Genomic DNA, 13,986 nt, shown 5'->3' with positions numbered 1-13,986 from the left:
TTAACAGGGTCTACACTGCAGGGGATTAGAGCATTGTTCTGGGCAATAGTAGGAAAATGTACGAAAAATACACACAAAATAACTTTTCTTAAGATATCATAAGAGGATATATGTTGAACAAAGAAATGGCAAGGGCCAGTTAATTCATATAGCACATCTCAGACACAATGGCACTACAAAGTGTTTTAAATAAGCATAACATAGAAAACAAATAAAACAAAAGAATTGACAATTCATAAAAGAGAAGAAAATTAATAAATATATAATAACTGTAGAAATATTGTAGATGTAAAGGATTTAAGAGGTGAGGAAGTATAAGAATGAAACATCTTTAAATTACTTCAGGAAAAGCAATGAAAAACAGGAACGTTTTACAAACAATCCATATTAAAAGGGGGAAAAAAGCTGAGAAGATTAGTTAAGAAATGTGGGAGGAAATCTTCTCAGGAACTCAGGAAGTTACAAGCTCAAAAGTATGGATGGACCTTCAATGAAAGTAGCTAGATTTCTTTAGACCCCCCAAATTGTATAAAAATCCTTATTCTTAAACCATAGTGACGTGTTTGGTTCACTTGTAATGAGGAAGCAATTAGTTTGTATCCAATTTATACTCCTTTAACTGGTGAAACAACAGATTGTTGGGTGTGTGCCAGTTTTTACAGTATAAAGTTGTTGCAGTGCTGCAGTCTCACATAGCTGAAAGAGGAAGAACCAAAGAAGCACATATGCACAGGTAATATATATATTTTTTTAGAAATTAGACATTATTTTCAAACTGTTTTCGGCACAATGCTAAAAAATAATAATATAATGGGTCTACATTTCTAACTGAATTATAGTGAGAACTTAAAAAATATTTTTTTATTGTTTTATTTATTGGAGGCAATAGTCAAACGATCTGCACACTGCACTAACAAATTAATTCAATTTATTCAAACGTACACCTGGATTCAGCTGCAGATCCAAAATCTCTTCAAGATATTTTTACACTTAAAGTACATGAATTAAAAATGTTGGGTGCATGTGAAAATATTGTATAATGGACATTTTAATATATATCTGGAACAATATGAATTTAGATTTCTAAACAAGTTTTGCTATTTAAACCATAACTAATTTACAGGACTATGCATTCTTGGTGTTGTATGCTGTCCCTGAGTGCTTTCAAATTTTTATTGCATATTTTATTGTTGTTGTTTTTTTTCTTTTCAAATTAAATCTTTGTATTTGGTTAGCAGCTTTTGAATTTTCGGCTTTGGAGAATGGCAAGTCAAATCATGTTGCCTGTGCTGCTGCTTTTGGGCATGATAAGTAAGTATTTCATAAAATCAATTGAAATGAAATTCACTTTAATTTCTGTTAATGCATTACGTGTGCACTAACTGACTTTTGTTTATGTTTAGAGACTCAAATATTTAATTGGATACAAATAAATGTGTTTGTTTTGATAGGTATGGTGACTCTAAATGGGCATCGAGATGTGATGCGAGAGATGAATCGAGAGGGGTCTCGACAAGTGCCTCAAGTGCCTCAAGAGATGACTCAACGGGGGTCTCGAGAGGTCACTCGACAGGTGCCTCGAGAGGTGACTCGAAAGGTGTCTCGAGAGGTGACTCGAAAGGGGTCTCGAGAGGTGACTCGAGAGATGACTCGACAGGGGCCTCAAGAGATGACTCGAAAGGGGTCTCGAAAGGTGACTCGAAAGGGGTCTCGAGAGGTGACTCGAGAGATGACTCGAAAGGGGTCTCAAGAGGTGACTAGAAAGGGGTCTCGAGAGGTGACTCGAAAGGGGTCTCAAGAGGTGACTCGAAAGGGGTCTCGAGAGGTGACTCGAAAGGGGTCTCGAGAGGTGACTCGAGAGATGACTCGAAAGGGGTCTCAAGAGGTGACTAGAAAGGGGTCTCGAGAGGTGACTCGAAAGGGGTCTCGAGAGGTGACTCGAGAGATGACTCGACAGCCAATTCGAAAGCCAACAAGTAAGTTTATCACTTCAGGATTATGCCTATTACCACTGCTGTATCGTTGTTGTGTTAGTAGTAATTAGTAGCTTTGAACAGAAGATGTTAGCTGCAGTTTATGTCAAGCCCAATATATATTTGTCCTATTTAATGTTTTGAAATATATTTAATACAGTATAGTACATAGGAATTACATAAGACTTTGACATGCACAGAGTAGAAGTGGAAAATAATAAGTATATTAACTATAAACTGACAGCACACACTGTAGTATTGATCATAAATTATGCAAAAGCATTGAGTGTGGAGATGGGGAGGTACCACCCTTTAACACCAGATGCAACTTTGTCAAAGCGATGCTGTAAACCAGTTAGCCATTGAATTATTTTTTATACTTAAAGAGTAACTTAATATAAGGCAGTACTGCCCCCTCCATTATATGTTTATTTCATTACAATCGACCACAGAACAGAATGTTGAACATGACATGACACCAGCCATTTAGACTAATAAGGTTTTACATTATTGGTACATTCTTTATTAGAATATCAGTCAGGACATGTTATTACATTATTGGGTTTTATTGCATTTTCAACCAGCTTAAGTGAACATTTTATTACATTTCTAGGCATTATTGCATTTCCAGGAAATGATTAAATAATTTTGTGATACAAGGATCAAACATGGTTTTGTTGGTTTTGGTGTGGAGATGTAGAAATGTTAAATGTTAAAAACCATGTGTGAGATTTGAAAATGTGTCTTTTGCCATTAAGGCCAATATTGATGATAATTATATTTTTGGCCGGACAACAGCAGAGTGGGGCCAGCCCTATAAACGTTGCTCTTTCAAAATGAAAAGGCGCCTTTAGTCCTCAATTACACCCTCAGCCGGCTTTCACAGCTATTTACCATTGCGTTATATGATACATCAATATATTTTAAGAACAAATATTACTGGGACCACTACAGAAAATTGCAGATGAACATTTACTATCCAGGAATTCATATTATAGATACTACTACTGATTATCCGAGTAAGAATTGACCATATGGGAAAAATGGTATTTGGGATAAACACAGTATTTCTGCAGTTGCAGATAAAGATTAGGCAACACTTATATTATTAGTATTATACTATTATTAGAATAAGATTCCAGTGGCTGCTTCAGAGTAAGTTGTTAGTAATGACCTTCTCTTCCATTCTCTCCGTCACTCTTTTTCTCTCAAACACACACACACACACACACACACACACGCACACACGCACACACACACACACACACACACACACACACACACACACACACACACACACACACACACACACACACACATTGGGTGCCGTGACACTCAGTCCTCAGTCCGTACCTAAATGTATTTATGTTCGCAAACTGACGAGTGATATTCATTAAAGAAAGTTGATAAATACAAACTATTTCATTTAATGTAACAAATCACATTAATGTTTTTGACAACCGACATTTAAAGCTTCATTCGAAAAACCTCAATTGAAGCTTTGAATGTAAAACATGCGCAAATAGCTGCGACCACACACACACACACACACACACACACACACACACACACACACACACACACACACTGAACCACACAAACCAAATTACATTTAGTACAGCCCTATAGGTTTTTGAAAAATGTGACATCTTTTGTTCTTTCTAGGACCCCTCTACCCAATTGCTGGAACTACAAGCTTTGGCTCAGACGATGGAAGTTCTTCTCAAATTCCCCTGCAACGACCTTTTGTGTATTTCGGACGGTCGTATAATCAGATTTATGTATGTAAATCTTTTGAAGGATTTTAATTCTGGAATATTTTGTGGTGGAATCAAATTTTCATCAGTTGGTTAACGAATCACTCACCCAAGAGCTGTGTTGTAAATGGGCAAAAATGAATTAATAAAATGATTCAGATATCAAAGTAGTATTGGAATTAGTTGTAATCAGTATATTTCTATATTTATAATTAGGTATGTAAGGATAACTAATGTGGTTGGAAGATATAATGTCTCAAAAATAATTGCGAAAAACTCTATTATTATTATAATTTTAGGACCATTTTAAGCCACTCATATAATGATAATGTAATAGCATATTGTTGCAAGTAAACCTATTCAAAGCAATTAATTTATAATTATTAGAAATTGAAAATGTGAAAAAATTGAAGAAAAATAATGTATGTATATATAACAACACCACACAACCAAAATGGAAAAATTACCCACTTTCATGCCTGCTTAATGACAAACTCTTAAATGGTAGACAAACCTCTGCTGTTTATTTTGGCATCATATTGGCTAAAATGTTGATGAAATGAAGTAAAAATCTAAATAGTTATTGTTACAGGCCTACCATATAATATGGTTAAACATACTGTAGCAATAAATATGTAAATATTTGATCACATTGGACTGTCAATTATTGTAGTCGATTCCTTATTTGTTTAAAATAATGAGCTCATTTGTTTGCAGGTAAACCACAATGGACACCTGACCTTTAACGCACCATGGAGTCGTTTCACACCTCAAAGGTTTCCATTGCATGGATCCAGAGACATCATCGCTCCATTCTGGACACATTTAGACAACAGAAGAAATGGTCGGATCTACTACAATCAATACACCCGCGGCAGTGTCCTCCAACAAGCTACACGAGACATTAATGGGTACTTCCCAGAGTTGAACTTCAATGCCAACTGGGTCTTTGTTGCAACATGGTATAAGCTGGCCTACTTTCCAAATACTGGAACGGTAAGTAATATTGTTCGAAATGAAAAAATACCTAAGATGTATATTTGTATTTTATTGATTATTATACTAGGGCTGCCATCTGAAAGACGTTAAGTTGAATCATTCGTCGGTGACCCCTCAGTCGACTTGATATTATTTCTTCAAATTCTTTATTATGTCAGTCAGTGTGCATTATACAATATATTTCTAGTTTAGTAGGATGTGCGGCTTCCTGAAATATATCACGTGAACAGTGCTTCCCCCAGGTGTCTAGGCTTTAGATATGAATGGTCACGGTGATGACACTGCAAAAAAGTCACACCCACAAAGCATAGTAAACAAGACATTATTCATGTTTCAAGACGGGTCGGGCTGGTTGCCAACATTACTGCAGACCCTGACGCACTCTGCAGTCTGCCCCAGTTGACAGTCACTCCCGTAGCCCTGTCCCTCCCCACAGGGAGAGAGGACAAAGCAAGCATTAAGGCCATGGGAAAGGTCTAGGTCGGGACAAGGTGTCGCGAGCCACCTATATTCCCGGGCCTTTCCAAGCTGACCAACCCCTAATTCAGAGGAAATGCACCCGGCAAGGGCAAGCCAGATCCGAGGAGAGATTCTCCCACACCCAAGTGACCGTCCCTGACCTGTCGAGTTGAAAAAAACAAGAACAAATAGTCGATTCTTCGAATTAAGCAGCCAATTGTGATTTGAAAAACATTAATCTGATAAGGGTACAGCCCTATGAAATACTTACTATAATAACCCCAGGTAAATTTCTTTCAGCAAACAACAGTCCAAGCAGTCCTGATCTCTGGTGGCCGGTACTCATTTGTGCTGATGAACTACGGGAGGATAGCCGTAACAACTCGTAGAGTACAGGTTAGACATTTAATTATATGCACTATACTACAAAACATGTTAAATTGCCATGCCTTACTTGAATCTGAATGCAAAAATGACAATGTAGAAATACAAAAAACGTAAAAACATAAATTCAACGTGACATGTACTTTCAGGCTGGATTTGACACAATCGACTCCAAACATCATTTCATCATCCCTGGATCGTTTTCTAACACTGCAACAGGCAGTAACTCAAATTTCCGCCTGAACAGCAACGTCAATGAACCCGGTCGCTGGGCTTTTCGCACTGACCATGGATCAAGAGGCTGCACTTTCAATGGTAAGACCACAACTGGTGGATGGTCACCGAAAGTTAAAAACTTAAAAAGTCAAATGGTTTTAATACAAATATAACATAGTTTGCATGTTGAAGTCAACTGCCTTTCAAGGTACCTTCCTTCCTTATTTTCTTCAAAGGTCAACCGGTGCAGCTGGGTGACTCATTCTGGAGCGACACAACCTGTGCACAGAAGTGCACCTGCACCTCAGTAGGCCTGCAGTGTCACAGCCAACCCTGCTCCTTTTCCCAAATCTGCAGACCTACTGCCTTTCAGTTCTCCTGCCAGACGGTGCAGAGAGGCACGTGCACCATAAGGGGTGATCCACATTACTATACCTTCGATAACAGTGTATTTCACTTTCAGGGCACCTGCACTTATGTTCTCTCTGAACAATGTGGTCGTGGGTTGCCCTACTATAGAGTAGAGGGCAAAAACGAGCACCGGGGCAGCACTCGAGTCTCTTGGACACGACTGGTAAAAGTGCATGTCTATAATGAAACAATCGAGCTTGTCAAGGGGCATCGTGGTGAGGCTAAGGTAGGTGATTTCTACTGTGCTTATAATTCAAATTTGACTTTTTCAATGATTCCAATTTTTTTTTGCTACTCTTGACAGTACATTCTGGTGTTTTTACAGGTTAATGGAGTCTTTGCAGCCACTCCGATCTCTCTTAGCAATGGCACTGTCCAGGTTTATGAGTCAGGTTTTTCTGTGATCATCACCACTGATTTTGGCTTGGAAGTATCCTATGACACCTACCATTACGTTAGGATCAGTGTGCCCTACACTTACCAGAATGCAACGTGTGGCCTGTGTGGAAACTTCAACAATAATCCCAGAGATGACTTTCGAACCCCCCAAGGCGAGGTTGTGAGCTCTGATGTGGTTTTTGCCAACAGTTGGCAAGCCTCAGGATATGATGAGCCTGGTTGTGAGTCGCAGTGTGGAGGTCTGGACTGCGCTGCATGTACAGCGGATCACAGAGTATTGTACAGCAATACTGCCCATTGCGGTATCCTCCAGAGTAGTTCTGGACCTTTTGCTGCTTGCCATGAACAACTTCCCCCACAGACCTTTGTGGAGAGTTGTGTGTTTGATCTGTGTGTTGGAGGCGGGTACCAACCCATTCTGTGCCAAGCCCTAAATGTGTATGCAAGTCAGTGTCAACTGAATGGTGTACAGCTGCCAAGCTGGAGGAGACAAGACTTATGTGGTATGTCTGTCATTCAATCAACATTATTTCACAATATCTTTTGGATAAAATGTCCATGGTGTCAAGATTAATGTTTTTTTGTTTTGTCTAGAAATCATATGCCCAGCCAACAGTCACTTTGAGTCCCAAGGCACAGGATGTCCAGCTACCTGTGTCCATCCCAATTCCACATACAACTGCCCCCTTCCTGCCCAGGATAGTTGCATCTGCAATTCAGGCTACATCCTTAGTGCTGGGCTCTGCGTCCCTCATGCTGAGTGTGGCTGCAGCTTTGATGGTCGTTACTACCGCTCTGGAGAAACTGTAATACTAGACGAGGACTGTGGGAGACGTTGCAGTTGCAGTATTGGCTCCATGACTTGCAGCTCCCTTGGTTGTGGCCCACATGAGTCTTGCAGGGTGGAAGGAGGGAGAAAGAGGATGCAGACCCAACAGCAATGCAACATGCTGGATAAGGGGCCCAGGGTCTTATCAGACATTTGATGGACTGACCTACCAGTATCCTGGGGCATGTCGATTGACCCTTGCCAAAGTGATGGGATTGTCTAATCACCCGCACTTCATAGTGACAATAGAAAAAGTACCCAGAGGCCAGCAGGGTTTTGCCAGGGTGCTAAAGTTTGAGGCAGAGGGAAGGCAAATATCCATTGAAATGACAGGTAGCAGCAAAGTTCAGGTAAGTGACTGAAATGTATTTCAAGAGCTTTTTCAAAATTATAATTGTTCAACATTCTTCTTGGTTTTGAACAACACACATTTTTTCTTCATGTAAAAGATTTAGATGAAAACTGAAAAAATCATCATAAAATATGACACTAGCTGTTTAAATGGTCCTTTAGGTTGACGGTCAGCTGATCAGACTACCTTTCAGCTCAGCATCCAACAGCATCCAAATCTACCACAGCAGTATTCAAAGTATCATTCTTCGCACCTCCTTTGGTGTAACTGTTCAGACAGTTTGGCCTCATTTTGTGCGTGTAACTGTACCTGGTGTCTACAACGATTTACTGGGTGGACTCTGTGGTAATTACAATACTCACCCACATGATGACTTTCGCACACCCAATGGCGTCCTGGTCAACAGCTCTCAGGACTTTGGAGACAGTTGGCGAGAGGGCTCCCTCGCTGCACACTGCGTGGAAAGTGTAGCTATTAACTCTACAACAAATTACAATTCTAGGGAGCACTGTGGCATTCTTGACTCCCCACATGGGCCATTTGCTCAGTGTTGGGCCATGGTGGACCCTCGGCATCATATGGATTCATGTGTGGAGATTATAAGAGCCTCTAGAGATCCAGCATCAGCGCTATGTGAGGTCCTACGTGATTATGCACTAATGTGTCAACAGAAGGGCGTTGCCCTAGAACACTGGAGGAAGGCAACTGACTGTGGTAAGCACTTTGCAACTCTTTGGCTTAAGTTTGCCTAAGATATAAAAATATGTAATGACCTTTTTGAATCAACCTTTTTGTCTCTAGAGCAAAACTGCCCTCGCAACAGCCATTATGAATTTTGTGGAAGCTCTTGTCCTTCGACCTGCCCCAGCCTCACCTTCCCTTTCGCCTGTGACACTGTTTGCCAGGAGGGTTGCCAGTGTGATGATGGATTTATCCTCAATGGCAACCAGTGCGTACCACCAACAGCGTGCGGATGTAATCACCAAGGACGCTATTGGCAAGGTGGTGAACAGTTCTGGGAAGGTGATGAATGCCAGAGCTTGTGCACCTGTGATGGCACTACTGGGTCAGTCCACTGTATCCCCAACTCCTGTGGTCCCCAGGAGTCCTGTCGTGTGGTGGATGGAGAATTTGGCTGCCATCCCAATCCTCATGGCACCTGCTCTGCAAAGGGTGACCCTCACTACCGAACCTTTGATCGCAAGGCCTTTGACTTCCAGGGAACCTGCCGCTATGTTTTGGCTACCCTTTGTAACGCCACTGAAGGGCTTCATCAATTTTCAGTGGAGGCAAAGAATAAGCAAGTTAGAAGTTTAACAGTTTCAAGCACGGCTGAAGTGTTTGTAAATGTGTGGGGCTACCAAGTGCATATATCAAGGAAAAGCCACGGTGTCGTAAAGGTGAGTTATCTTGAGAAAATAAATATAAATATCTTTCCCTAGAGAGTAAGCTTAAAAGCCCACCAAATCAGCCAGGCCTCTAATATCGTATTACAAATATATCAGTATTTGTGTATAGTGGCTAATACTTTGAAAGCAATTGCTGTAAAGAAATGCTAACAACACAGTGATGCCATTACATCATTTCTTAACCAGGGAGAATGAATAAGTTTATATTTCAGTCAAATGCCCCATTTGTTTTAAGGGAACTTTGTTAAAAATGTATTTAACAGCCACTATATTGGTATCACATTTGTAAAGTGTTTACATATCAATATTGGTATCAGCAATAAAATTACAGTATCTGTCAAGTTATAAAACAAATTAATATCCTTGTTCTTTCAATGTTGTTCTTTAAATGGTATAGGTAAATGGAGAAACTAAAAATCTACCAGTTCTATTAAATGGAGGTCGTGTGTCTGTCAATGCAAGGGGATCTCGAACATTTGTCAATGCTGATTTTGGCCTGCGTGTCACCTACAATGGCAGGAGTAAAGTGTCCATCTCTGTGCCTTCAAATTACAGGTATCTACCATTTACCGCAATTCAAATTTTGGTGCTTTGATGTTCTTGTAACTCATGTTTTTTTTTACATAATTAGCAGCAATCACAGTACTCAGAAACTCTGTTGCCTCATTGATGATTAAAACCAGAAGGAGAGAACACATAAAACCTTTTTTAAAGATTAGTTACCTTTTAGTCTTTATATTGATAAATAATTTTTACTTTCAAATGAATTTATTTTATCATTTATTTTATTGTATTCATTTCTTTTATATTGTCTATTAGTTATGTTGTTTTTATTTTTATTATTCTCTTTATTTCTTGTGTGTTTAAGTCTCACATTGTTAAACTGTTTCCATTCATACTTTGTTGTTATGTCATCTGAATAGAACTTTGAATTGTACTAACCTGTATCAAAGGTGCTATGTAAATTGAGTCCGATTGACTGATTGAACTTATCATCTTATTGATGTTACTGAATGTTTCTCTATTTATTTTCATCAATACAGAGGAAAAACATGTGGACTTTGTGGAAACTTTAATGGAAATCAAAATGATGAGTTCCACACCCCATCTGGAATGATGGTCACCACTCCACAGGAGTTTGGGACAGCTTGGAAAGTGGCAGGAAACGACATCTGCAGTGATGGGTGTGGCTCCTCTTGCCCACAATGCACCAATGACCTACCTGCTAGAGCCCAATGCGATTTGATTCATGCGGCTGACGGCCCCTTCGGCTTCTGCCATGAGCAGGTGGACCCAGCGCCATATTTCAATGACTGTGTGTTCGATGTATGTGTTGGAGGAAATGATCTTCTATGCGAGGCCATTCAAACATACGTCAGTGCCTGTCAATCTGATAATGTACGAATCTACCCATGGAGACAGAACACCGAGTGCAGTAAGTTGACCACGTTTTGTTCATCTACCATACACAGCTAAGAAAACAATCAAAGAATTGTTTTCTAAAATAAGGTCTCTTGTCCCGCTGCATCGATGTATAACCTTAGTTAATTGAATGAAGTCACTAGTTTTTAATCAACTGACAACCGTCATTTTTTCCCCTCACTTATAAAAGGTCTTGACTGTGAAACAATCATGCCCAACAGCCATTATGAGCTATGTGGTAACGACTGTGGCCACACCTGTGCTAGCAGCATTGATGCCAGCTGCGGGCAGGTTTGCTCTGAGGGATGTTTCTGTGATGATGGTTTTCTCAGGAGTGGGACAAAGTGTGTCCCAGAGGAAAAATGTGGCTGTCAATATGACGGGCTCCTACTATGAAGTAAGTGACATTTTAGTTAATCCCAGTTCAAATGTCTAAGGTTGCAATGAGCAGCATCAACATTAGAACATGTTGTTTTCATGTTGCAGGCTGGTGACTCCTTCTGGACCGAGGGTTGCTCACAGCAATGTGAATGCCATGCTCCCAATGACCTGCGCTGTTCTGCTGCATCTTGCACTTCAACACAAGAGTGCACCATCAGGAATGGCCAGCTGGGCTGCTTTGATGATATGTCCACTTGCACTGTGTGGGGGGACCCACACTACATCACCTTTGATAACAAGGCCTACAACTTCCAGGGAACCTGCCGTTATGTGTTGGCGACTCTTTGTAATGACACTGATGGGCTCAATGACTTTTCAGTGGAGGCTAAGAATGAGCAGTGGAGAGGGTTGACAGTTTCAACGACAGCCGAAGTTTTTGTAAATGTGTGGGGCTATCGAGTGCATATGTCACGGGAGAGCCACGGTGTGGTACAAGTGAGTTAAACAACTTTTGAATCACTGCAGACATTCTTTATGAAATCTAATCTTTACTGTATGAAACAGATGTCATTTTCAAAAGCAACAGATAGTTGCAATTTGATACAAATCTAAGTTTGTTCTTCAACTTCTTTTTTTTTTCAATTTTAAAGGTGAATGGAGTAACTAAAACCTTACCTATTCTCTTGAATGGAAGTCGAGTTTCTATCTATGCAAGTGGATCTCACACATTCCTCAGTGCTGATTTTGGCCTGATTGTCAAGTACGATGGACGGTATACAGTGTCTATCACTTTGCCTTCAAGTTACAGGTATCTGCCGTGTTTAAATCCTTTAGTTTACATTGCAAAATATCTATATCATCATATATGTTTGATACATGTTGCTTCAATCTAATAACATGTTGTCATCAATACAGAGGAAAAACATGTGGACTTTGTGGAAACCTCAATGGAAATCCAAACGATGAGTTCCACACCCCATCTGGAATGATGGTCACCACTCCACAGGAGTTTGGGACAGCTTGGAAAGTGGCAGGAGAATACGCCTGCAGTGATGGGTGTGGCTCCTCTTGCCCACAATGCACCAATGACCTACCTGCTAGAGCCCAATGCGATTTGATTCAGGCGGCTGACGGCCCCTTCGGCTTCTGCCATGAGCAGGTGGACCCAGCGCCATATTTCAATGACTGTGTGTTCGATGTATGTGTTGGAGGAAATGATCTTCTATGCGAGGCCATTCAAACATACGTCAGTGCCTGTCAATCTGCTAATGTTCAAATACAGCCATGGAGACAGAACACCGAGTGCAGTAAGTTGACCACGTTTTGTTCATCTATCGTACACAGCTAAGAAAACAATCAAAGAATTGTTTTCTAAAATAAGGTCTCTTGACCCGCTGCATCGATGTATAACCTTAGTTAATTGAATGAAGTCACTAGTTTTTAACCAACTGACAACCGTCATTTTTCCCCTCACTTATAAAAGGTCTTGACTGTGAAACAGCCATGCGCAACAGCCATTATGAGCTATGTGGTAACGACTGTGGCCACACCTGTGCTAGCAGCATTGATGCCAGCTGCGGGCAGGTTTGCTCTGAGGGATGTTTCTGTGATGAAGGTTTTCTCAGGAGTGGGACAAAGTGTGTCCCAGAGGAAAAATGTGGCTGTCAATATGACGGGTCCTACTATGAAGTAAGTGACATTCTAGTTAATCCCAGTTAAAATGTATAAGGTTGCAATGAGCAGCATCAACATTAGAACATGTTGTTTTCATGTTGCAGGCTGGTGACTCCTTCTGGACCGAGGGTTGCTCACAGCAATGTGAATGCCATGCTCCCAATGACCTGCGCTGTTCTGCTGCATCTTGCACTTCAACACAAGAGTGCACCATCAGGAATGGCCAGCTGGGCTGCTTTGATGATATGTCCACTTGCACTGTGTGGGGGGACCCACACTACATCACCTTTGATAACAAGGCCTATAACTTCCAGGGAACCTGCCGTTATGTGTTGGCGACTCTTTGTAATGACACTGATGGGCTCAATGACTTTTCAGTGGAGGCTAAGAATGAGCAGTGGAGAGGGTTGACAGTTTCAACGACAGCCGAAGTTTTTGTAAATGTGTGGGGCTATCGAGTGCATATGTCGAGGGAGAGCCACGGTGTGGTACAAGTGAGTTAAAGAACTTTTGAATCACTGCAGACATTCTTTATGAAATCTAATCTTTACTGTATGAAACAGATGTCATTTTCAAAAGCAACAGATAGTTGCAATTTGATACAAATCTAAGTTTGTTCTTCAACTTCTTTTTTTTTTTATTTTAAAGGTGAATGAAGTAACTAAAACCTTACCTATTCTCTTGAATGGAAGTCGAGTTTCTATCTATGCAAGTGGATCTCACACATTCCTCAGTGCTGATTTTGGCCTGATTGTCAAGTACGATGGACGGTATACAGTGTCTATCACTTTGCCTTCAAGTTACAGGTATCTGCCGTGTTTAAATCCTTTAGTTTACATTGCAAAATATCTATATCATCATATATGTTTGATACATGTTGCTTCAATCTAATAACATGTTGTCATCAATACAGAGGAAAAACATGTGGACTTTGTGGAAACCTCAATGGAAATCCAAACGATGAGTTCCACACCCCATCTGGAATGATGGTCACCACTCCACAGGAGTTTGGGACAGCTTGGAAAGTGGCAGGAGAATACGCCTGCAGTGATGGGTGTGGCTCCTCTTGCCCACAATGCACCAATGACCTACCTGCTAGAGCCCAATGCGATTTGATTCAGGCGGCTGACGGCCCCTTCGGCTTCTGCCATGAGCAGGTGGACCCAGCGCCATATTTCAATGACTGTGTGTTCGATGTATGTGTTGGAGGAAATGATCTTCTATGCGAGGCCATTCAAACATACGTCAGTGCCTGTCAATCTGCTAATGTTCAAATACAGCCATGGAGACAGAACACCGAGTGCAGTAAGTTGACCACGTT

General features: G+C 40.7%; 1 protein-coding gene across 1 annotated transcript; it reads left to right on the top strand.

The window, feature by feature from the left end:
• Positions 1–1,453: 1,453 nt before the first annotated feature.
• LOC115024864 (IgGFc-binding protein-like) lies at positions 1,454–13,781 on the top strand. Its single transcript, XM_029456725.1, is given in 21 exon segments — positions 1,454–1,976; positions 3,639–3,754; positions 4,448–4,726; positions 5,489–5,584; positions 5,722–5,887; positions 6,025–6,425; positions 6,525–7,101; positions 7,193–7,503; positions 7,505–7,777; positions 7,941–8,493; positions 8,581–9,179; positions 9,586–9,743; positions 10,232–10,623; positions 10,801–10,944; positions 11,197–11,486; positions 11,642–11,799; positions 11,907–12,298; positions 12,493–12,680; positions 12,770–13,159; positions 13,314–13,435; positions 13,670–13,781. Coding segments are annotated over 21 exon segments (6,240 nt in total).
• The last annotated feature ends 205 nt before the right edge of the window (positions 13,782–13,986 follow it).

Source organism: Cottoperca gobio, chromosome 19 (genome assembly GCF_900634415.1).
Source record: "Cottoperca gobio chromosome 19, fCotGob3.1, whole genome shotgun sequence".
NCBI lineage: Eukaryota > Metazoa > Chordata > Actinopteri > Perciformes > Bovichtidae > Cottoperca > Cottoperca gobio.
Note: the sequence above shows the minus strand (reverse complement) of the source record. Positions and strands in the feature narration are given on the sequence as shown.